This window comes from Artemia franciscana, chromosome 2, assembly GCF_032884065.1.
Source record: "Artemia franciscana chromosome 2, ASM3288406v1, whole genome shotgun sequence".
In the NCBI taxonomy this organism is placed as follows: domain Eukaryota; kingdom Metazoa; phylum Arthropoda; class Branchiopoda; order Anostraca; family Artemiidae; genus Artemia; species Artemia franciscana.
The window spans coordinates 60,434,890-60,460,847 of record NC_088864.1 but is presented as its reverse complement, the minus strand read 5'-3'; the positions used below and the strand labels follow the sequence as shown (position 1 = coordinate 60,460,847).

General features: G+C 34.9%; 2 protein-coding genes across 7 annotated transcripts in view; both read left to right on the top strand.

The window, feature by feature from the left end:
- LOC136043874 (uncharacterized) overlaps nucleotides 1-6,690 on the top strand; it is a 68,212-nt gene extending 61,522 nt beyond the window's left edge. For all 3 annotated transcript variants that reach the window (XM_065728845.1, XM_065728846.1, XM_065728844.1), the window contains one exon: nucleotides 3,493-6,690. In XM_065728845.1, coding sequence (XP_065584917.1) covers nucleotides 3,493-3,863 — 371 coding nt within the window. In that variant the 3' untranslated portion in view covers nucleotides 3,864-6,690. The remainder of the gene's footprint in view (nucleotides 1-3,492) is intronic.
- Nucleotides 6,691-11,131: 4,441 nt separating this feature from the next.
- Nucleotides 11,132-25,958, top strand: part of LOC136043869 (broad-complex core protein isoforms 1/2/3/4/5-like) — a 55,484-nt gene continuing 40,657 nt past the window's right edge. Inside the window, exon 1 of one of the 4 annotated variants that reach the window (XM_065728834.1) lies at nucleotides 11,132-11,278. The gene's annotated coding sequence lies outside the window, so the exon portion shown is untranslated. The remainder of the gene's footprint in view (nucleotides 11,279-25,958) is intronic. The other 3 variants (XM_065728836.1, XM_065728833.1, XM_065728835.1) reach the window with 3 other exon arrangements.

The following is a 25,958-nucleotide window of genomic DNA, read 5'->3' as shown; positions in this document are numbered from 1 at the left end:
TTCGTTGACTTCCATGCTGCATTTGACTCAGTCGATCGAAAAGCTCTTTCGCGGATTCTAGAGTTGACTGGCCTACCCGAGAAATATTGCAGACTTCTCAAGGCGCTGCACCATGGGACGGATAGCTGTGTACAAGTAAATGGTCGGCGCAGCCCGTTCGTTCAAATCACAACATGGGTGCGTCAAGGATGTGCAGTGACCCCAGAGCTCTTCAACGTCATCATAGATTACGTTATGACAAAAACCACTTCACGTCTCAGCTTTGGGCTCAAATTTGGAGATCATACCATCACAGATGTTGATTTTGCCGATGACTTGGCCATTCTGGCGGACTCCATGGAGCAGCTGCTGGAAGCGCTCCAAATTCTGCGAGAAGAGGCTGCCAAAGCAGGACTGCATATAAACTGGAACAAAACTAAAATTATGGCCATAGACCCGTCTTCTATTGCTGTTAACTCTCCAGTTAGCCTGGACAGCACCACTAGCATCGAGGTTGTTAAAGATTTCACATACTTGGGCTCCGTAATTTCTTCAAATGGCTCACTTCTCCCCGAGCTGCAGGCGAGATTATCTAAAGCGTCTTCTGTCATAGGTAGACTGAATCGTCACCTCTGGCGAAAACCAAATATCAGTCGCACAACCAAACAGCGGATCTTTAACGCTCTAGTCGGCTCTGTGGTGCTTTACGGAGCTGAGACATGGCAAGCATCAGCTGCAACCCTCAAGAAAATAGACGTATTTCATGCAAAGAACCTGAGGAGGATTGAGGGCCTACGATGGTCCGACTTCGTCAGCAATGAGAAGCTTCTGCAGCTCACAAAGCAGTCTTGGTTTTCGACTCAAGCAGCTAACCTCACGATGGTTCGGGTATCTGCTTTGAATGACACCACATCTACCCGCAAAGATGATCTATGACTTCGACCCTATCAAAGTTAGTTGGAAGCGACCTCGCGGCCGACCGAAGAAACGTTGGTCCGACAGCCTGTTCGAGTTTTTGATGATGGCAAACATCAGACAGGACGAAGAGCAAATACTCGCCATGGACCAAAGTGGATGGAGGAGGCAGACGTTACTCTCTACGCCAAGCAGAGTCCGACAGGAGACTTAAGTCAAGTAAGTCGTACATATCAATCGCACTCATTATGACTGTAGCCATGTTCCTACTTGATCACTCTGTAGTCTGAATTTATTAAAACTTAAGAGGATTCAAAGTTATCTTTGACAGTGATAGCCCTCAGGGATACAGTGCTATATAATTTAAAGAAAAAAAAAATTCTTGATGAAGGTAAAGAACACAATTGAAACATAAAAGGAGCAGACACTATCCCATATATGAGAAGACTGCCCAATCCTCAATTCCCGCTCTTTACGCTAAAGTTTTATAGTGCTTTGAAAACGTTGTTTGTTCTGGAACAAAACATTTATCTTTGACCAGTTGTTTTTAAGGAATTAGGATTAAAAGTCCAGCTGTAGCATCAAAAGTGGTTGAAAGGACAGCCCCTTCGTATAGAGAACAATTTCGGTTCGTTTAAGTTTTCATCTCGCTCTTTACTTTTATTCAAAAAAATTGTTTTTTATGACTATATTTTAGTTCGTTCTTAAATTCCAAATTTAAGAGACTTATGTAATTAGTCCGACAAATCCACTAAAACGCATAAAATTTTGACTGAGTAATCATTTGCTGCACTGATTGAAGGATAATGTGTTTTGTCTTTAAATGTATATGTGTCTATAAATTTAAATGTATGTTTTGTTATATGGGTACAATCAATGAAAGTAGTAACGCCTAATGAGTCAACTTAAGCTCTTGTACTGCACAAATGTTTTTTCTCAATAAATAATGCATAAGATTTAAAACTTTGTGTAATTTTGTGTCTGTCTTTTTTGTATGATATCAAAAAATTTTTTTTGAGAGTATGTACTGAACAATGACGTAATATTCCACGACTTTAAAATGCACATAATTAATATTGTAAGTATTATAACTTTTTCTCAGATTTCGAAAAAAAATATCTAATGCAACAACTATAATAATCTTTGTATGTTTGTTAGTAATAACAAACAAATGCTAATAACAAAGTAAATGCTAACAATAAATTATTATTGTTAGATACAGCTGTTTTACACATATTCATAGCCGATGTTTCACATTTTTGTCTCGTCTTCTACTACTTTTCTAAACTCATTGCATCCGTTCTTTGCATCGTGAAATTCTAAGCTTCTCAATCTCATGCCTTCGAGAACCAATCGCTTTAATTTCTCATCTTAAAGTCTACGTCGTCAAACTTACCTGGTAAGTTTTGCCCATCCTAAATATCAGCTTTCACCTAGTTCTTACTATTTCTAATTAAGTTAAGATTTCTTAACATAAATTAATGCCAATCCTTTAGAACTTATTTCTTGTACTGATCCAGCCAGTATTCGATTTACAATAACATAATCAATAACGTTATCCGTATTTCCATCAAGTGACAACCATATTAACTTGTCTACCATTTTGTGACCAAATACCAAATTGATTAGATTATTGTACTTACATTGCATCAGTCTGTTTGCATTGCTATATTTCTTTCCTGTACTTAAATGTCTTAAGCGAAGACAGCTTCTATCCCTAATTGTAACTGACCCAGGCATTAAAGAAATATAATAAAATAACTATAACCTCAGATGGTACGTTGTGTATTTGTTCCTGCAACGGTATTTGTTGAGTCTACTGTCTCCCCCAGTTGATGTTACCGAACATATACTGTTTTAACCTTGAATTTGTTAGTCATATAGTATTCAACAAGAAAACCATTATAAGTCCTAGTGTTGGCCTATTTCTTACATCCTCAATAAATAAATTATAAATCAAACAGGTTCATTTTATCTAATCGAAAAAGATTAATCTCATAAATATGATGCAGGAAATACAGAATAAAGTTGGATTTAAAAAGAAACAGAATATTTTAAGACTGACTTTTAGGAGGGTTTCAGCATTTTTTTTTTTTTTTTTTTAAGAATATATTTATCCAAATTCTTTACCATTTTAAAGTTTTTGAGGGGCTGATGACAAAATAGTTTAATCGATGGTGAAGAAATAAAACGAGTCTGACTCCCGCGTGAAATTTGTTAGTGAACCCGTCTGGAAATCGCTGCAACGCTTCACGATGTCTATACAATTTCAATCTGGGTTTGAGCTCAGGTAAGCTGGACGTATATAGCAACGAAGACCACACTGCCTTTCCTTATCAAACCAAAACTAACTTAGAAACGATAGGGAATTTTTGTTTTCCAAGACAGTAGAATTCAATTCAGTAAATATTACGGCCCTATGTCCTGGTGTTGTGCTGAAGACGGCCCTTGGACGTATGGCCGAAATATTTCCCGAATTTAATTCCACTATCTTGGAAAAAAATTCCGTATTGTTTCTAAGTTTTTTTGGTTTGATATAAGCTGAGCACATAAGCCTGATTCTTTGGCTATGCTTTTAATCACTTCCATTAATTTCAGAGTTCCGAATCCAAAGGGAAAGCTTTGGCCCTGAACTTCAGTCAATGTTGAAGAGCAGAAGACAAATAATTGGCTGCGCAGCAAGACGGGAGTTTGTTAAAACTTTGACTAATCAGTTATTAAATCTTGATCGAAATCCATCCTCAGCATTTATCAGAACAGCCATCCTGTCATGCTTCAATGAAAATGACATTAAAGAATGTTTTGCCGACAGAGTGAATGGTCATGTGACAGTAAATAGTCCAGAAATGTCATTGTTTTCAGAAGTTCTTAACCGTCGTAACTACCTTAAAACAATAAAGCGAAGATCTTATCAGTTTAAAGGTAACATGTGGAATGCACAAAGTGGTTCACGGAGCAAAATATGTTGAAAACGTGTTGTCTCATTTTAAAGTACTGAAAAATGTTTAGTCTTAATCTTAGTCTGTCAGTTAGTCCGGCAGATTTATTAACTGTCTCCAGTTAATCTATTTGGGCGTTATTGCTCACACACCAACTTGGGACATATACAGATGTTTCGCATCTCTCGACTAATAACCATTCAGGGATTATTTAGAGTCCTAAAGGAATATTGCCCAATTGAAATTTTTTATATAGATTAAATGAATTCTGTTACTAAATTGCTTTTCGACTTAAAATGAGAGGAAATTTAGTTTTACGTGGAACATTAAGCGCCTTCTACCATGGCTTCTTGTCCTCCTTTCCTCCTCCCCAAACTGCGCACATATTGAAATGTTACGCTTCTTTTGACTTAGGGATCATCTAAGGAATCTTCTGAGAGGGTTAAGTTCTAATCATTAAAAATTAATGCATCAGTTCAAGTCGCTGCTGTGCTTGAAACTTAATAGTTTGATCTAACTGAAAACAGTACTGAGCCGATGGATTTTCTATACAATTGAAAGGGATTTAGAAAGAGGAAAACATTGATGAAATTTAGCACCATTTTAAACGCATGAAAATGAATTTAATCGTCACTGTATTAAAGCAAATTTGCGTTAAAGTTTGATATTGTAAAATTATTCTATGCTCTACAGTAAAAATAAAAAAAGGCAAATCTACGAAATGTGTTTTATTTATAATGCATAGGCATTATCATGCATAGGCATAAAATTAATCTTTGCTTAATGTTTTCAGCAGTAGATTTTATTTTATCCTTATTAGAATCTAACATTTAAAGCCTAGCATATATTAAATACGTAACCTAATCTAACCAAACCAAACCAAAATACCAACTAAATACTTAAATAAAATATAGCTACAATTTATTTTCCAACCAAGCCAAAGCTAATTGTGTGGTATAAAGAAGTTGCTTGACCAGTTTCTTGTGTCATGTTCGCATCATTCGCGATCGAAATTCTGTAGTGTTTATTATATAACCGATAACTGCTTAGTTGAATCAACAACAAAAAAAAAAACTATTTTCCGAATAGAGCTTATTAGACAGTTTTATCCTTTTTTAAATTTCGGCTGTAGGCCATGGTTCATTCTCTGACAGTTAAATAAAACGAAACAAATCCACCAGTTAGATCAGACTTCTATCTCTAGACTGCCTCTCCGGTTGCAAAAGCACCAGTCATTTGATTGTCTCAGGAAAATTGCAAAAAAAAACTTCTGAATTCCTTTTTTTCTAATCCTCCCATGCGGTATAATAAAAGGGCAAACCTACGAAACATAGTTTATTTATAATGCACAGGCAATATTTGCTTGTTTGCTTTTAATGTTTTCAGCAACAACTTTTACTCTACCCTTATAGGATTCTGACCGGATTGGTGACACTGGATGTATTGGCTTTAAATCCTTGCGTTTCGATTCGAATTCATGGCTTTGAGGAGTTTGTTTGTTTCAGTTCTTCATTCCTAATAATTCATAAGAGAAGTCTTTTAGACCTTGATTTGAAGATCTGCAGTGTGAACTTTTGTTTGTTGGCCCTCAATCCCAAATATCACGTTTTGCAGAATTTGATTACTACATGTGGATCTTAGATTTTGTGTTTTCCTACTTGAAAGATGCTTTAATATTATTGAAAGAAATGTATAATTACGCGAAACTTAAAGATTACAATAATTTTTATTATACATATGGCCGTAAACAGTGCAAATTTTCGAGTTTGGTTTCTGGAAAAAGTTTTCGTTGTAATGTTCCTGAAGAAAAGTGGTAGCATTAATAAAATAAGTGGCTAAAAGTTGTTTTACAAGAAAATTTCCTACGCAAATGAAAAACAAAAGTACTCATGATTAATGTCTCGACATCTCTAAACTTTTTCAAAATTATTTTGGGTCCTAACAAGTTTTCTCCTTATTAAAGGAGGCATATGATCCAAGTCAATTCACCTCATTGAACTGGCATATTGAAAAGTTTTTGGGATTTTAGTATTCTTGACTGCTAAAACATCTGCATATAAGCCATATGTGGCTTAGTTTATTAGGTTTGTTTGTTTTTCTTTCTTTTAATGCTGATTGTTTCTTAATAGATGAATATTATACATTGCGATGATAAATAAAGAGTCCAAAACTTCTTCATAGTTCTCGCACTCCTAGTATCATTTTCATCAATAATGATACAAAAATGTTGTTTTGAACTCTAATTTGAATATAAAGCTGCAATTTTAATTTTGTAATATGGAGTGTATATCTAAGTTTCTTCACTTGACACAAAGGGGCTATTAGCGATATACCCATGTTTTAGTAGCGAAAGCTTTGCTAGTAGTGGATATTGACTGAAAAAACTATATATTTGAATACCGCAAACGCTTTCATTGTCATAATTATTTTACTTCGATAAACTGTAAGTAGTAGATGGGTCTCACCTTGATTATGCAATGTTTCCAAAATACTGTTCGCTTCGTGAAGTTATTCATTTACAAAAATAAAGAAATCGGCAAAACTTGTAGCTTGTTTTAAAGCCTTGATTTAAAAACTTTGAATTAATGACCACTAGCCATGAACACTTTCTACCTCTATCGTGGATTTGTGTTTCAGGCCTAGCTAATTACAGGATTTCAAAAAAGGATTTGAATGAATATATTATAAATTGCCGTTTTCTCTAATCTTTTCTTCCTAATTTCTCGCGTACATATATGTATTTATGTTTGACTCAATTTCTCGTATCTTTTTTTTTTTATTCTGTCTCGTCCTTTCGAATATGATTCAGTCACCAGAACTTGAGATGTGAATTATAATAAACAGTTTTGATTGTTAACGTGCTTTGTTTATTGATTAACTCTTTAGCTTCTTAGTGTAATATGTGTTGTATTGATTAAGGTATTCACAACTAGTGTTTTACATCATAGTAATAATAATAATATTTATTAACCAAAAACATTCAAAAGTATAAACAGGGGAGTACAGAGAAAAAAAAATTAAGAAACAAAAACAAAAAGTACACGTAACTCAACAATGGCAAGTACAACAAAGTTAATATAACAAAGAAAAACAGTATAATAAAATAGATTAACAGATCAGAACAGGCGAAGTAAAGCTGCATTGATAGCTAGAAATATTTACAAACACAGTAGAGGCCGCCGCTCATATTTCGCATTCATCATGTTCATCATTTATTATTAACCCACAAAGATAACCCAAAGGAGAAAAGAAAAAGCAAACGAAATTATCAAAACGACCAAAAAACTAAACACTTCAGACAGAGCCGGTTTAAAAACCGCCTCAGAGGTGTATTTAGGGGAGGGACAGAGGGGGCACTTCTCCCGGGTACGAAATGTTAAGGGCGCAAGATTTCAAATAAATAATCTAACAGTTATAATCGTCTTGTAATTTATGAAATTTTATTTTTATTAAAAATAAAGTAAAGGGTGCAGTTAGTAAAGGAAAACAACTGGAAATAATGCAGTTAGTAAATAAGTTAACAATATCTACATGATAATGAAAATAATTCATAATAATTGAATATTTTAAATGGGCCTAACAACTTAAAAATAATTAGCGACGAAGACCACACTCCCTTTCCATCACAAACACCAAAAACAAGAAGAACAATAGGGAATTTCTCAAGACAGTGGGAAACAAATTAGAATGAATATTCTAATTTTCTAATTAATAATTAATTCTAATTTGTTTCCCTCTGCCTTGAGAAATTCGCTATTGTTCTTCTTGTTTTTGATGTTTGTTAAGAATTATTGAAAAACAAATCATTTGTTAATTCATTAATTAAAAAGAATTTTTTAATAAATGAAAATTTTGTTAAAATTTGGCCTGAAAATTGTACAAGAGAAAGGAGGAGTAACTACCTTGAATTTGGCTTCGGGCGCAAGAGAGGCGAGAACTGCCACTGGCCAAATTTAACGCCTGATATCGAATATTAAAATCCTTCCCTTCTTACGCTTTTACGTCTCAACCCAGAAAACGAATGTCCCTAACCCAATGCTGTTGACAATTACCTCTTTTTGGGCTTTTCTGTACCCTGCTGACTGACTGTGTTTAATACAGTGGTAGGCTTTGTGAAAAGTGTGGTTCAATTCCTGTTTCTAGGGTTATAGTGAAAGAAAGGTTGAGATAGCTAGGGCACGTTCTGTGGATGAAGGATGATTGGTTGTCAAAGATTGAACTATTCGGCCAGTCGTCTCGGGCTAAACGGAAAGTTGGTCGTCCATGGTTGGAATGGGAGGATGACATAAAGAAAGATTTTAGGGAAATTAAAACTTCCTTGGAGAGTGTAAAGAGGGAGACTTTGAACAGATTAGGATGGTGGAGGAATGTGCGTAGTTTCGTTGAGATGGCTTGGTATTGTGGTGAGTTGTTAGTACAAGTAGTAATTCCCTCGGGTTCCTCCAGTGTAAAATTTATCCTGGAAAGTTCACCTCAGGAAATTTCCCTTCCCACGAAAACCCACTTCAAGCAAAACATACCCCCCGAAAAATGTCTGTAAGCTTACCAATACCAAATACTATATGCAAACAATCCACAAATTTCGTAACTTGCAGCCCCTTTCTCACAGGCTCTGGGGGTCTTGTCAGCCCTGTATACGTAGTTATTGGACCTTTCAGTCATGCTGAACAAAATGGCTATCTCGAAGTTTTGATCGGGCGAGTTTGGGGGGAAAAGGGTCGTGAGAGAGTGCTAGTTTCCCTCCAATCTTTTTTATCACGATAGGGCACTAGAACTTATAATTTCTGTTCGAATGCATCCTTCTCCGACCTTCTAGGGCCATTAATTTGATACAGTCAGCCTTTGGTAAAACAAACAAAAATAACAAACAAATACGGTCCGTGATCTTTGTTCAAACAAAAAATGCAAAATTCCGCATTGCTGTATATAGGAGCTTGATACTTCCATGCTCGGGTTCTCTGATACACTGAATCTTATAGTGTGATTTTCATTAAGATTCAATGACTTTCAGGGGTGTCTCCTCCCTTCCGAAAGTCAGACCTATTTTTTCGGGCTAGTAGATTTGTTACGAATTTTGCATTCTGAAAACTTGGGGATAATACCTTAAATCGTTATATTCATTTTAAGACGCAGATGAAGACTTAGATCAACAATTAGACAACTTAGAAGACTTAGATCAACAATTCTAAGTCAATAATGTTTCCAAGAAGCCATGAGTTGAAAATACATTTTTGAACTCTTGCAGCCAAGGACTTATTTTGCCTTTCTATTGCTCACTGTTCAACTTTGGTGAAAAAGATGAAAAAAATATGGTTAAACCATTTCAAAAGCAGTAAATTCAGTAACCAAATAACTTATTTTTGGAAACAGATTTACTTTGTTACTTTAAATCGGGCCAGTTTGGCAAGCCTACGAAATTTTAAAGTTAAGCAATTTCAAATTTTACCATATCTGTTCCAAAACATTCACTTAGATTTCGGAAAGAAGAGAAAAAAAGAAAAAAAAATTCAACTAAATCTTTAACTTTTTTTTGAAATTTGTGGAGTGATTTTATATTTTGATTCGGCTTTAACTATATTCAATAACTAGACAACTTATTAAGAGACTTCTTTTGCAAAATTTATACTTGTACTACTGAAATTTGAACCTTCTCTACCGGATCTTGGAATCGGTATCGAAATCAAAGTAAAATTTTGGCTTCTAAAAGATTCTGCTGTAACTACTTTTTTTTCTTGGATTCAGCTTAGACTTTTGGTCTAAATTTTACCGAATCTTAAAAAAATTTGTGGTGTTGCCCTTCCCCCCACTCGTTGGTGCAGCGCCCCTACCTACTAAAATGAAGATAAAAAGCAGCATACACTTGCTTTTACACGCATTACGGCTTCCACTGTTCAAATTCTGTCCTGGTTAAGGTCTTCTAGCTTGATCTAATTATAATGCTATAAGGTATTTGCAAGGCCTTGTTGTTTATTGTTTTTCTTCGTCTTCCCTAAGCTTCATCTGTATTCTGCGGAATAAAATATGCTTTGCTATTGTAATGCACACTGGGCTGAACGTTATGATATTGTCATTATTCGATTTTCATTGAGCACAACGATAGGTATCATGAAAACAGGAGAATGTCAAACATGAGCAAATAAGAGCTGAGTTTTCAAAAAAAAGCGAAAGGGATTAAAATTATCTGCAATTTTACACAGATGAATTCCTAGTAGGGAATAAACCTGTGACAGCAGTAATAATTCCAGATACCTACTATCGACATTCAAAAGCCACTTTCATTGGACTCGTCAGTTTTAGTGTTTGAACTGGCAGTAATAGTTGCATCACAGAAAACGGTCAAAAATATACTTTCCCGCTTATGTAAGGTAGCAATGTTCTTTGACTTTAAAACTGGTCTTAAATTTATAACCTGGAACGGAAAGGGTGCTACTTTGCAGGAAATAAGGGAGCTACTCGATTTTTTATCCAGCATTAATATAGTAGTGGTTTATCAGCATATTCCTAGCCATGTAGGCTTCCACTCTAATGAAAAAGTAGATAATCTTGCTGCAGAGATAGGAAAGTCAATCAGCCTACTACTTGCTCAGCAGTATTCAATTAAATTAAGAGATGCAATTAGAAATCGACATCCTTATAGAAAGTCTCCTCCTACTCTGTTATAGGAATACTGAGATGAAAAGAATACAGACTGAAACAACATAGCGACCCAAATTGTAGACTTTGCAATTTTATTGAAAAAACCTTGTAACACTTTCTCTTTGAATATACGACAATTATTACCGGAATTTATATGCTCTAAGCCCTACCTCAAATGTATAAACTTCCATCAAATATTAACGTGATTGTGGATGCATCCTTACCAGCTTTTGCTGAAAAAGTATTTGATAGACAGACAGTTGACATTTTAAAAAGTTATATACGCTCTGAACCTGGGGATCTGTTCTGTGGAGTTGACTGATGGCTTTGTATTTTTCAACTGCTTTGTTCTTTGAGGGAAAATGTAAATGTATTGATTATACGCTAAAGTTTTTTTAATGTTTTAAAAAGAAAAAAAAGAGTCAAACTTTAGCGTAAAGAGCGGGGCGTTGGTGAGGAAGCAGCCCCTTTCTTATACGAAGTAATTTATGTTCGTTTTAAGTTTTAATGTCGCTCCTTACTTTCAGTTAAAAAAAAATTGTTTTTTTTATTTAATTATATCAAGAAATGTATACAAGTGTTTTAATTTACATTTTATGTGCAATGTATTATGAATGTGAAAATGCGCTGTCAGAAGCTGAACCGAGCCCATTTAAGATTCCCGGTGCATTTCTTACAAAGAAAAGGAAGAAAAGTGATCAGCTAGGAAGAGAATTGATTAAAACTAAAAAAAAAAAAAAAAAAAAAAAATCTTGTAGAAGAAGTTTGGAAACCGTAGAAGTTATATATCTGTGAGTGGATTGCAATAGGTAAATAATTTTTATTTAAGTGTCCTTTGATTAGAACCTTGGAATATTAATTGGGAGATGATTGGTAAAATTAGGCTAAACCTTTGCTATGCCTATACTACATGTGACCTTTTAGAAGATGGGATATGCTTTGTGGTAATATCCACAGACTACAACACTTTTATTTTGTGTTAGCCTAAATCACCACTGGCCTGAATGTCCTTAGCTAGTAATTTCTCTGACTTGGCCTTGTTTTAGAACAACTGTTGCAAAAAGAAAAAAAATGGAGATAGAGATATTAAACTGATTACATTATGGTACTAACCTGAGAGATATTAAAAGTGGAAATAACTAAGGCTAGGGTGTTTTTCATGGTTTAAAAAAATAGTTTGGAAGAATAGGAATTTAATTCTACAGACCAAGATTAGAATATTTGAGGCTATAGCAATGACAGTCTGTGGTCAAATTGGGTTTTGAATCATAGGTACTCTGAAAAGTGGATGAAAGTTTGCTAGATGTTTTCCAGTCAAATTGGCTACAAGATTGTTTTAGGTACCCATCTTTGCTGATCATATTTAAAATTGTGGGCTGTATAGAAAGTTTGGTTCAACCCCACTTTCTAGGGCTATAATGAGAGAAATGTTGATATTGCTAGGGTACATTCTGCAGATGAGAGATGACAGGTTGATGAAAAATGTCAATTTTGACTAACCATGTAGGGCTAAACAGAAAGCAGGTTGTCTGCAGTTTACAGGGGGGGGTGTCATAAAGAAAGATCTAAAGCAAATAAAAACTCCCTTGAAGGGTGTAAAGAGAGAGGCTTCAAATAGATTAAGATGCAGGAGGAGTGTTTGTAGCTGTGTTGGCCTCAGGGAGTTTGTGCTGTGGTATATAGCCTATATATAGGGTAAACCCACCGGTTGTCGGTCACAGACTAAATCCCGGGCAGAATCTTTGATTGGATTGCAACATGCCCAATACTCGGTCTCTGAGCACCCAATACTCGGTCTCTCAAGTCAGACTTGCTATTTCTGAGTCACTTCCGAAAAACCTGTTTAGATATTCTTTGCTGAGATCTATGACTCAGGCTCTTTGTCTGGTTATTAGACATTTTAATGTCTTGAAATTTGTTATTTTAAATTCGATTTTCAGAGAGAAAATAGTGGATCCAGGATTTTCTTTGGGGGAGGGCATAATAGGTTGCTTAGATAAACTTGCAAACAAAAAAATGCCCGCAAAATAAAGGGAACCTCAACAATTATGCGTTGTAGGGTAGAGGAAATAGTCTAAAGTATTAAAGAGTTTGGCCTTTATTTTAATGTTTTAAGATGAACAGAGGAGGTGATATGTTGTATAATGCGGAGCTTTGATTAGATGAAAATAGGCAGTAAAGTGGCCATCATTTCTCACAAAAACTTAAATTAATAAATTTTGCGCTTCTCGTGCATTTATTTTCTATTATACAAATTCGCTAAAAAACTACTAGGCTGTGTTGTAAAAGCCATCCCTCTTTGCAAAACAAGCAAACCCAAAAAACCAAAACAGACTACCAAAAAAGTAATGATAGGCCTATCAATTTCTTTGCCTTAGTGCCATAGCAAGACAGACTCAAAAACAAATTTTTGACAGTAAAAAGAAGTTATGATTTTAATTTCTCCTCCTTGTTACTACAAAATGAAGATCTTTGCCTTGCAGTTGGCTTTTGCAGTAATACGGACAGATTCCGTTGATAAACCTAAATTTAATTAAATAATTTTTGGCGGTATGCGACATTAGTAAAACTTAACAAAGACTGCACAAAGTGACTAAAATCTTCTTTCAAACTGGTTTACAAAAAAAAACAGTCTTAATATTGAAAAATTTATGAAAAACTCAACTATTAAAAATCAATTACAAAGAAAAATCACTTTCGTCCAGGCCCAAACCAGAGCAAGCTGTCCCAACCAAAAATACAACATCATGTCATGGGGGGGGGGTGCTCCCGTGCCCTCCTTGGATCCGCCCCTTTTCTGAATGAAAGATTTAGCTGTCATTTGAAGACTGGGCTGCTTTGAGGTGAAGACGCTCACATGAGTGAATTTCAAATGCTTAAAACAAATTTAATCAAACAGTTTATGGTAACAAATTGTAGTAAGGAGCGACCCGGCTCAATAATAACCGAAACTCTTAAAAACGGAATTTTATATAGCAGTAGTTACAACGAAATAATCGAATTTTAATGCTGATTTTAAATATATAAGTTTCATCAAATTTAGTTATACCCATCAAAAGTTACGAGACTGAGAAAATTTGCCTTATTTTAGAAAATAGGGGAAAACACCCCTTAAGAGTGATACAATCTTAACGAAAATCACACCATCAGATTCAACGTATCAGAGAACCCTAGAGTAGAAGTTTCAAGCTACTATCTACAAAAATGTTGAATTTCGTTTTTTTTTTTGCCGTATTTTTTCCAGGGGTGATCGTATCGACCCAGTGGTCCGAGAATGTCGCCAGAGGACTCATTCTGACGGAAATTAAAAATTCTAGGGCCTTTTTTAAGTGACCAAAAAAATGGAGAGCACCTAGGCCTCCTCCCACGCTCATTTTTTTCCTAAATTCACCGCATCAAAATTCTGAGATAGCCATTTTATCCAACTTAGTCGAAAAACCTAATAACTATGTCTTTGAGGACGACTTACTCCCCCATAGTCCCCGTGGGAGGGACTGTAAGTTACAAACTTTGACCAGTGTTTACATGTAGTAATGGTTTTTGGGAAGTGTATTGATGCTTTCAGGTGAATTTTTTGGTTGGGGGAGGTTGAGCGATTGTGGGGAAAAGTTTCCTTGGGGGAAGAGAATTTCCATGAAGGGGGCGCAGAATTTTCCAGCATTTAAAAAATATGAAAAACTTTTCAACTGAAAGTAATGAGGAGCATTAAAACTTAAAACGAACAGAAATTATTACGCATATGAGGGGTTCACTTCCTTCTAATACCTCGCTCTTTACGCTAAAGTATTTTTAGTATTTTCAACTATTTATTCTACGGTCTTTGTGATTCAGGGGCCATTCTTAAGGAATTGGGACACAATATAAGCTTTAGTATGAAGAGCGAGGTATTCACGAGGGGGCGAACCCCCTCATATAAGTAGTAAAAACATACGAATATAGAAGTTCGTTACGTAAGTTAATTCGTAAGTTACAAAAACGTTCGTAAATAATTAAAAGTTCTAGTTGCCTTTTTAAGTAGCCGCAAATTGGAGGGTAACTAGGCCTCCTCTGCTCCTTTTTCTCTAAAATTATCCGATCAAAACTATGAGAAAAACATTTAGCCAAAAAAAAAAATATATAGGCAAATTTCGTTTTAATTATTCCAGTGTGGAGAGCCAAAATCAAAACATGCTGTAATTCAAAAACGTTCAGAAATTAAATAAATAAAAAACAAGTTTTTTTTAACCAAAAGTAAGGAGCGACATTAAAACTTAAAACGGACAGAAATTACTCCGTATATGAAAGGGGCTGTTCTCTCTTCAACACCCCGCTCTTTACGCTAAAGTTTTTTAATGTTTTAAAAAATGGAGTGGAGAGAAAGCGTCAAACTTTAGCGTAAAGAGCGGGATATTGAAGAGAGAACAGCCCCTTTCATATATGGAGTAATTTCTGTTCGTTTTAAGTTTTAATGTCGCTCCTTACTTTCAGTAAAAAAAAATGTTTTTTTATTTAATATATCTTAAAACCATATAACAAATGTATCTTCACAAATTTAGGAAACATCCAATGCGCTAATTCAGCCACATCAAGGAGTTCTCACCACCTGCCAATGATCTATCTTGAAGATGCAATTAAAGAGATTTAAACGAGAAATAAAACCTAGTAAGAGCTGGCTCGACAACTTATGGTTGATAGTATATCTTCCAACTTAAAAAGAACAGAAAATATTCTGCATATGAAAGGGATTGTCCCTCCCTCATCGCCCTTCTTTTTACGGTAAAACTTCGTATAAGAATTCTAGCAAATTCCCTTGGTGTTAAATTTCTCCTGAAAATTTCACCCCCTAGAAACTTCCCTCTCATTGGAAATTCTCCCCGTGAAAAATTTTACTAGCAGAAAATCTCCCCCACTCATAAAATGTATGTATACTTCCCTATAAAAGACTACGTAAGCAACAGACAAAAGGTATGACTTAGACATATTCCCAGGAGGATCGTGGTGTTACGGCAAAACTTCGTGTAAGAATTCTAGCAAATTCCCCTGGTGTAAAATTTGTCATGAGAAATTTACCCCCTAGTAACTTACCTGCCATGGGAAATTCTCCTCGTAAAAAATTTCACTTGCAGAAAATACTCCCGCATTCAAAAAATGTATGTATACTTCCCTGTAATAGGCTACGTAAGCGACGGGCAAATTTAATAACTTAGACCTATTCCCAGAAGGATCGTGGTATCTCGAAAGGTATAATTGTTCGGCCTTTCAACTATTCTGAACAAAAAAATACTTCTACTACTAACAAATTACCGCAGCACCAAGCCCTCTGAGGCCAACACGGCTAAGCTCAGTCTTCTTCCAATCCGATATATTCAAAACTTCCCTCTTTACACTCTCCCAGAAAATTCCCATTTCATTTAAAGCTTTCTTTATGAAATCCTCCCACCCCAACCGTGGATGACCAGCTTTCTGCTTAGCCCTAGACCGCTGGTCAAAAAGGACAATCGTCGGTAATCTGTCAACCTTCATCCGCAAAGCGTGCCTTAGCCATCTTAACCTTTCTCTCATTAGAGCCATAGAAAGCAGGATGCTATCTCAAAATTTTGATTGGACTATTCAGATAAAAAAATTCTAGTTGTGGATTCCTTCCAGAATTCTTTTTGCATAGGCTACGAATCCACCTCAAAAATAGCCTACTTATATTTGAAGAAAGATCTGTTTTCACTCAAGTTAATTACCCTATTTATTTATCTGACGGTTCAATGAGAGCTGGGATGTTTTGACATTAAAATGCACTGTTGTGAATCATCTCCCTGTCTAAGTACGAAACAATCAGATAACTAATCGCCTCGCGGGTGATATGCTATTGAATATTTTAAACCCAACAAGGAACCAAATAATTGCACATGAAACGACAACAGTAGCTTGTTGTCATTTCCTAGGTTAATTGAAATTCATTTGTTTAGCCTGAAACTTTGTGAAATTTTTAATTTCCCAATGGTTTCTTGGGATTTCTGGCAAAAATAGGACGTTTATTAAGAATTAGATACATTTGTGAAGCCTTTTTTGGGGGATTTTACAGCATGCAATTATCCGGTCAAGTCACTGCCCAATTATTAATACGTTTTCTGTCCAACTTTTTACCCTCTTTGAAGTAATTAGCAATTGTACTGTTGTTGTTTTTTTGTAAAGAGAGTTTGCTTTCCACGGCAAAATAGAATTATCCTTGATACTAGGGCGTTTATCCCCCCTTTTCAGGATAAAGTACAGCTTTTATGGATCAATTTTGGAAACTATTATTTTTCATTAAAATCTACGTTTTTGCATTAGGAGAACTACCCCCTGCAACACCCATATCGCACTGTTAACCCTAAAATTTCCCTTTCAGTGGGATATAATAGATTAATCACTGATTCTAAATCGCTATGAACACAACCTGAGCCTAAAACGTACTTTTGAGGCTCCAGTCTTCTTCCCCCCATCCGCTACAATACTACAAATTAAAGTTAATCTGTATTTTCCGATATACGTGCTTTTTGCATTACTAAATAAAAAATTGCTACTTTATATCTGCTGTTTCGAGGTTCCCCCCCCCCCCGAAAAAAAATTTCTTGCGTACGTGCCTGCTATATATATATATATATATATATATATATATATATATATATATATATATATATATATATATATATATATATATATATATATATATATAAATCCTCCCCATATTCCCCATGAATCCCCATATTTCTTCATGAAATCCTCCCACACCAACCGCGGATGACCAGCTTTCTGTTTAGCCCTAGACGGCCAGCCAAAAAGGACTGTATTTGGTAATAATTCATCCTTTTTCCACAAAGCGTGCCCTAGCCATCTTAACCTTTCTCTCATTACAGCCATAGAAAGCAGGATGCTATCTCAAATTTTGGATTGAAACATTCTGATAAAAAAAATTCTAGCTGTTAATTCCTTCCATATTTTTTTTTTGCATAGGCTACGATTCCAACTCAAACATAGGCTACTCTTGTAGCATACTTATATTTGAAGAAAGATCTGTTTTCACTTAAGTTGTGATCCTTTTTAAGATCATGAGGGATCCCAACGTGCGACAAATATTTTCGGGAAATCGAATTACAAGCTAGAAAAAAAATTTTCTTAGAAAAACAAGTTAGAAAAACAGTCCCCTCCCTCCAAAAATTTCTCCAACACAAAGACGTTTAAAGTATAAAACGTGTGAGATCCAACGTTTAATGTATAAAAAATTTTATGGTCAGGGGAAGTGGGATACGTGAGAGGATGTTTCTATGGGTGAATTTACCACAGGGAAGAGCATTTTCATGAAGAGTTGCTGGATTTTACAGCATTATTTAAAAAAAAAAAAAACATTTTTGGTTACTTTTTAAGTAACCAAAAAAAAATCGGAGGGAATCTTCCACGCTCATTTTTCTCCCAAAGTCAACGGATAAAAATTTTGAGATAGCCATTTTGTTCCGCATAGTCGAAAACCATAATAACTATGTCTTTGGGGATGACTTACCATATCTACGTCTTTGGGGAGGGGCTGCAAGTTACAAACTTTGACCAATGTTTACATACAGTAATGGTTATTGGGAAGTGTACCGACATTTTCAGGGGAATTTTTTTGGTTTGGGTGTGGGGTTCAGGGGAGGGGGCTATAGGAGGATCTTTCCTTGGAGGAATATTTCATTGGGGAAGAGAAATTCAATGAAAATGGCGCATTATTTTCTAGCATTACTATTAAAAAAAAACAGCAATGAAAATATAAACATGAAAATTTTTTTCAATTGAAAGTAAGGAGAAGCATTAAAACTTAAAACGAACAGAGATTATTACGCATATTAGGGGTTCTAAAAATACTTTACCACAAAGAGCGAGGTATTTAGGAGGAGATAAATACTTCGCTCTTTATGCTAAATTATTTTTAGTAATTTCAACTATTTATTCTACGGCCTTTCTGATTCAGGGGTTATTCTTAAAGAATTGGGACAAAACTTAAGATTTAGTGTGAAGAGCGAGGTATTAACGAGGGGACAAATCCCCTCATATATATAATCAAAAATATAAGAATATAAAAGTTTGTTACGTAAGTTAATTTTTAAGTTACGTATATGTTTTACAAATAAAAACGTTCGTTAAAAATTAAAAGTTCTAGTTGCCTTTTTAAGTAACCGAAAAATTGGAGGGCAACTAGGCCTCCTTCCCCACCCCTCATTTCTCAAAATCGTCTGATCAAAACTAAGAGAAAGCCATTTAGCAAAAAAAAAATTAATATGCAAATTATATTTTAATAATTTATGTATGGAGAGCCAAATTCAGACATGCATCAATTCAAAACTTTCAGAAATTAAATAAAAAAAAATAAGTTTTTTGAAATGAAAGTAAGGAGCGACATTAAAACTTAAAACGAACAGAAATTACTCCGTATATGAAAGGGACTTTTCCTCCTCAACGCCCCGCTCTTTACGCTAAGGTTTCTTACTGTTTTAAAAAGTAGAGTTAAGAGAAAGGGTCAAACTTCAGCGTAAAGAGCGAGGCATTGAGGAGAAAAAGCCCTTTCATATGCGGAGTAATTTCTGTTCGTTTTAAGTTTTAATGTCGCTCCTTACTTACCGTTACAATAAACTTTTTTTTTAATTTAATATTCAATGAGATCCCAGTGGTCGATTCTTCTCGGCGAGTTTATTTATATTTGGTTATATTGATGTTAATGATAGTCGAAGATCACCCCTTTTCACAATGTCAAGTCTATTGCGATCTTTTGATAACATTTGAGAAACACGACTAAATGCCGCTTCAACAAGATAAGACGTAGGAAAAGCAATAACGTAGAACTGCGCTTTATCCCAGAGCAAAGGGTACTTTGTAGCAATGTCGGTTGTTTTCCATATATTGTACTTTTCATCTTTGAATTTTGCATGCATTATTTCATCACTTTGTATTTCGTTGAGGGGCTCATGCAGATATGTCTATAAGGAGCAGCATTAAAACCTCGTTATACCTCACTCTTTCCGCTAAAGTATTTTTAGTAATTTCAACTATTTATTCTACGGCCTTTGTGTTTCAGAGGTCATTCTTAAGGAATTGGGACACAATCTAAGCTTTAGTGTAAAGAGCGAGGTATCGACGAGTGTTGAACCCCCTCATATACGCAATTAAAACATACGAATATAGAAGTTTGTTACGTAAGTTAATTCGTAAGTTACGTATATTTTTTACCAATGAAAACGTTTGTAAAAAATTAAAAGTTCTAGTTGCTTTTTTGAGTAGTCAAAAACTTGGAGGGCAACTAGGCCTTCTCCTTCGCTTCTTTTTTCTCAAAATCTTCCGATTAATTGCAATTAATTAATATGCAAATTTCGTTTTAATTATTTTTGTGCGGAGAGCCAAGATCAAAAAATGCATTAATTCAAAAACGTCCAGAAATTAAATACAAAAAAACAAGTTTTTGTAACGGTAAGTAAGGATCGACATTAAAACTTAAAACGAACAGAAATTACTCCGTATATGAAAGGGACTTTTCCTCCTCAACGCCCCGCTCTTTACGCTAAGGTTTCTTACTGTTTTAAAAAGTAGAGTTAAGAGAAAGGGTCAAACTTCAGCGTAAAGAGCGAGGCATTGAGGAGAAAAAGCCCTTTCATATGCGGAGTAATTTCGGTTCGTTTTAAGTTTTAATGTCGCTCCTTACTTACCGTTACAATAAACTTTTTTTTAATTTAATATTCAATGAGATCCCAGTGGTCGATTCTTCTCGGCGAGTTTATTTATATTTGGTTCTATTGATGTTAATGATAGTCGAAGATCACCCCTTTTCACAATGTCAAGTCTATTGCGATCTTTCGATAACATTTGAGAAACACGACTAAATGCCGCTTCAACAAGATAAGACATAGGAAAAGCAAAGGGTACTTTGTAGCAATGTCGGTTGTTTTCCATATATTGTACTTTTCATCTTTGAATTTTGCATGCATTATTTCATCACTTTGTATTTCGTTGAGGGGCTCATGCAAAGATATGTCTATTTCGGCAACATTACTCACAACTTTCAATAGCAGGTGCTTTGACCAAACCCGAAATGCCACCCTAATATTTATTATTTCTTGATACATTACGCACAAACTTTATTCGTTATCTTTCCGGTCTTGTCGGTTTAAAACCATAACCTGTCATCGGATCTCAAAATGCAATTTAGAAGTCTATTAAAAGTTTAAAAAAAAACTTGGGTTGGTTTATTTTAACTTTAATACCATTTAAGGCTTGCTGGGGGGAGGGGTTGCAAAAAGAAACCTTAAAAAACAAATGTATTTTTAATACGTCTCTTGTGTTGGAGAAATTTTTTTGGGGGAGCAGGAAGGTCTAATCCCTTCATCCTCCTTTATGGGTTCAGTATATGAAAGGGGCTGTCTCCTCATCAACGCCCCCACTCCTTACGCTAAAATTTATCTCTTTGTCACAGTTGTACTTTTTAAAACAATAGAAAACTTTAGCATAAAGAGCGGGGCGTTGAGGAGGGGACAGCCCCTTTTATATACGGAGTCATTTCTATCCGTTTTAAGTTTTAATGCCGCTCCTTACTTTCACGGAAACAAACTTTTTTTATTTAATTTCTGAACGCATTTGAATTGATGTAGATTTTGATTTTGGCTCATCGTAACTGAATAATTAAAACGAAATTTGCATATTATTTTTGTATGGCTAAATTGTGTTTTCAAACTTTTGATCGGACAATTTTGATCAATAAGGGGCGGGGGAGGTGGCCTAATTTCCCTCGAATTTTTTGGTTACTTAAAAAGTAACCAAAAATGTTTTTTTTTTTTCAAATAAAGCTGGAAAATCCAGCATCCCCTTTTTGGAAATGCGCTTCCCCGTGATAAATCCACCCCTTGGAAGGATCCTCCCACGTATCCCCCTCCACCCGACCATAAAATGTTTTATACATAAAATGTTGGATTTCACACGTTTTATGCTTTAAACATCTTTTTGTGTTGGATAAACATTTTTTGGAGGGAGAGGGAGGGGACCTAGTCCTGGTTCCTGGGTTCGGTCTTGCTATCATTGATAGCCTATATTTTTATGGCACTTTGTATTAACCAAGTGACATATAGCAATAGCAAATTCTGTCGGTCTGTCGCGGTTTTGCTACTTTAGGCACTTCCAGGTAAGTTGGGACGATGAAATTTGGCAGACGTATCAGAGACCAGACCAGATTAAATTAGAAATAGTCGTTTTCCCAATTTTGACCATCTGGGGGGGGGAGTGGGGGCCGGTTAATTCGTAAAAAATAGAAAAAATGAAGTATTTTTAACTTACGAACGTGTGATGGGATCTTAATGAAATTTGATGTTTGGAAGGATATTGTGTCTCAGAGCTCTTATTTTAAATCCTGACCAGATCCGGTGAAGTTGGGAGGAGTTGGAGGGGGGAACCTAAAATCTGGGAACACGCTTAGTGTGGAGGGTTCGGGATGAAACTTGGTGGGAAAAATAAGCAGAACTCCAAGATACGTTATTGACATAACCGGCACAGATCTGCTCTGTTTGGGTGAGTTGGGAGGGAGGGTTAATTCTAAAAAAAATAGAAAAAATGAGGTATTTTTTACTTATGAAGGAGTGATCGGATCTTAATGAAATTTGAAGTTTAGAAGGATATCGTGTCTCAGAGCTCTTATTTTAAATCCCGACTGGATCCGGTGACATTGGGGGGAATTGAGGGGGGAACTTAAAATCTTGCAAAACGCTTAGTGTGGAGGGATTGGGGTGAAACTTGGTGGGAAAAATAAGCACAAGTCCTAGAAACATGATTGACATAACCTAAATGGGCCCACTCTCTTTCGGGGAGCTGCGGGGGGGGGAGGGTTAATTCTGAAAAATTAGAAAAATGAATTATTTTTAACTTACGAAGGAGTGATCGGATCTTAATGAAATTTTATATTTGGAAGGATATCATGTCTCAGAGATCTTATTTCACATTCTGACCGGATCCGGGGAAGGGGAAGTTGGGGGGCGGAACCTAAAATCTTTGAAAATGCTTAGAGTGGAGGGATCAGGATGAAACTTGGTGGGAAAAATAAGCACAAGTATTAAATACGGGATTGATATAACTGGGACGGATCTGCTCTCTTTGAGGGAGTTGGGGGGGGGGAGATTTAATTCTAAAATATTAGAAAAAATGAGGTATTTTTAACTTACGAAAGAGTGATCGTATCTTAATGAAATTTCATATTTAGAAGGACCTTGAAACTCAAATTCTCTTATTTTATATCCCGACCGGATCCAGTGTCATTGGGGGGGGGGGCGGAAATCTTGGAAAACGGTTAAAGCGGAGAGATCAGGATAAAACTTGGAGGAAAGAATATGCACAAGTTATAGATACGAGATTGACATAATTGGTACGGATACGTTCTCTTTGGGGGAGCTGGGGATTATTAATTTGGAAAAATTAGAAAAATTGAGGTATTTTTAACTGGATCTTAGTGAAATTTGATATTTAGAAGGAACTCATGTCCTAGAGCTCTTATTTCAAATCCTGACCAAATCTGTTGATATTAGGGGGAGACCGGAATTCTTGGAAAACGCTTATAAATGTCGTAGATACGTGACTGACGTGACCGGACTGGATCCACTCTCTTTGGGGGAGTTAGGTGGTGGGGTTCAGTGCTTTGGCGAGTTTGGTGCTTCTGGACATGCTAGGACGATGAAAATTGGTAGGCGCGTCAGGGAACAGTACAAATTGATTTGATTTCCTTGATTCCCCGATTCGGCCATATGGAGGCTGAAGGGAGGGGAAAAATTAGAAAAATTGAGGTATTTTTAACGTACGAGTAGGTGATAGGATCTTAATGAATTTTGATATTTAGGACCTCGTGACTCAGAGCTCTTATTTTAAATCCCAACCGGCATTAAGCCTCTGATTTTCCTTTTAAAACAATCTATTGATTCTTAGACTTTTGCTAGAGCTCATGCCATATGAGCTCTTGGCTCTTCCGACCTTGTCACAAGTGCCATATGAGCTCTTAGCTCTTGTTTTCATGTGTATCCCAAAATGACCAGTAAATTCAAGAAAAAATTTCAAGAGAATTCAACAGATCCAATGAATTAAAATCGAATAGTTGCTGACGTCAAACCATGGCTAATCAAACAGTTCGTGGTAACGAACTGTAGTAAGGAGTGACCCGGGTCAATAGTAGCCGAAACTAAAAAACTGAATTTTTATAACAATAGTTACATCAAAAGAATTGCATTTTAATGCTGATTTTAAATACATAAGTTTTATCAAGTTTAGACTTACCCATCAAAAGTTACGAGTTTGAGAAAATTTATAAAAATTTTGTTTATCCAAGCAGCCTATTATGCGCCCCCCCGCCCCAAAAAAAATTTCCTGAATCCACTATTTTTTCTCTAAAAATCCAATTTAAAATAACATATTTCTCAAATTTATCCAAAAATAATTAACCTTTCAAAAATTAATATGTATTGAGACAAAGAGCTGATGCATTGAGCAGTTTGAACGGTTTGTATTAAATAATGTATTAAATATAACCGGTTGTATTAAAATAAAGGCCAAACTCCTTACCACTTTAGACCATTTCCACTACCTAGGCCTATGTATGACGCATAATTGTCAAGATTCCCTTTTAATTGCAGGTATTTCTTTGTTCGCAAGTTTATCAAAGCACCTATTATGTGCCCCATCCCCCCAAAGAAAATCCTGGATCCACTATTTTCGCTCTGAAAATCCAATTTGAAATAACAAATTTCAAAACATTAAAATGTCTAATAACCAGACAAAGGGCCTGAGTCATAGATCTCAGCAAAGAATGTCTAAACGGGTTTTTTGGAAGTGACCGAGAAATAGCAAGGCTCTGACTTAGATACTGTATTATTGCGTAATATCTTTGTCAATAGGAGAAACTATATGACGAGTATTAGCTGAACTGATAGCTTTTGCTAAATTCAAAAATATGTAGCGCTGTATAAGCAAAACTATTCAGATTAATGACCTACTTGTTCAAAAAACAGAGACAATTCTAACAGTAGAAAAATCAAATTTCTAGGTGGTATAATAAAGTAGTTATAGTAGATTGAATGTCAAAAAGTGTGAAGAGTGAACAAAGTGACCGAGTACCGGTCGTCTTACCCTATATATATATATATATATATATATATATATATATATATATATATATATATATATCTATATATATAAAAATAAGTTGTCTGTCTGTCTGTGGATGTGTGGATGGATGTGTCAGGTGACGTCACCTGAAAAAACTGGATTAGGTGACGTCAAAACTGAAAAAACTAAAAAAAGGCAAAAACTACAAAAAAAACTAAAAACTAATAAAAAAAATAAAAAAGCTAAAAAACTAAAAAAACTATAAAGGTAAAAACCAATAAAAAACTAAAAAAAAAACTGAAAAAACTAAAAAAAGGCAAAAACTACAAAAAAAAACTAAAAACTAATAAAAAAAGTAAAAAAGCTAAAAAACTAAAAAAACTAAAAAAACTAAAAAAAGGTAAAAAACTAAAAAAAATAAAAAATAAAAAAAAACTAAAAAAAAGGAAAAAACTGAAAAATAAGCTAAAATAAAGGTAAAAACCAATAAAAAACTAAAAAGAAAAAAAGGAAAAAACTAATAAATGACGACACTCAAAGAGAAAGCGACCAGGACAAAAGGAATGTTCGATTAGCAATCAACAAAGCACCAGGACACAGGGAGTATAAATGACGACCAGGACATAAGTAAAAAAAAAAAAACTATCTATATATATAAAAATAAGTTGTCTGTGGATCTGTGGATCGTGGATCAGGTGACGTCACCTGAAAAAACTGGATCAGGTGACGTCAAAACTGAAAAAACTAAAAAAAGGCAAAAACTACAAAAAAAACTAAAAACTAATAAAAAAGCTAAAAAACTAAAAAAACTAAAAAAAAGGCAAAAACTACAAAAAAACTAAAAACTAATAAAAAAAATAAAAAAGCTAAAAAACTAAAAAAACTAAAAAAAGGTAAAAAACTAAAAAAACTAAAAACTAAAAAAAAACTAAAAAAGGTAAAAACTAAAAGAACTAAAAAAGAAAAAAATAAATGACGACACTCAAAGAGAAAGCGACCAGGACAAAAGGAATGTTCGATTAGCAATCAACAAAGCACCGGGACACAGGGAGTATAAATGACGACCAAGACACCTGAAAAAACTAAAAAAAGGCAAAAACTACAAAAAAAACTAAAAACTAATAAAAAAGCTAAAAAACTAAAAAAACTAAAAAAAAGGCAAAAACTACAAAAAAACTAAAAACTAATAAAAAAAATAAAAAAGCTAAAAAACTAAAAAAACTAAAAAAAGGTAAAAAACTAAAAAAACTAAAAACTAAAAAAAAAACTAAAAAAGGTAAAAACTAAAAGAACTAAAAAAGAAAAAAATAAATGACGACACTCAAAGAGAAAGCGACCAGGACAAAAGGAATGTTCGATTAGCAATCAACAAAGCACCGGGAC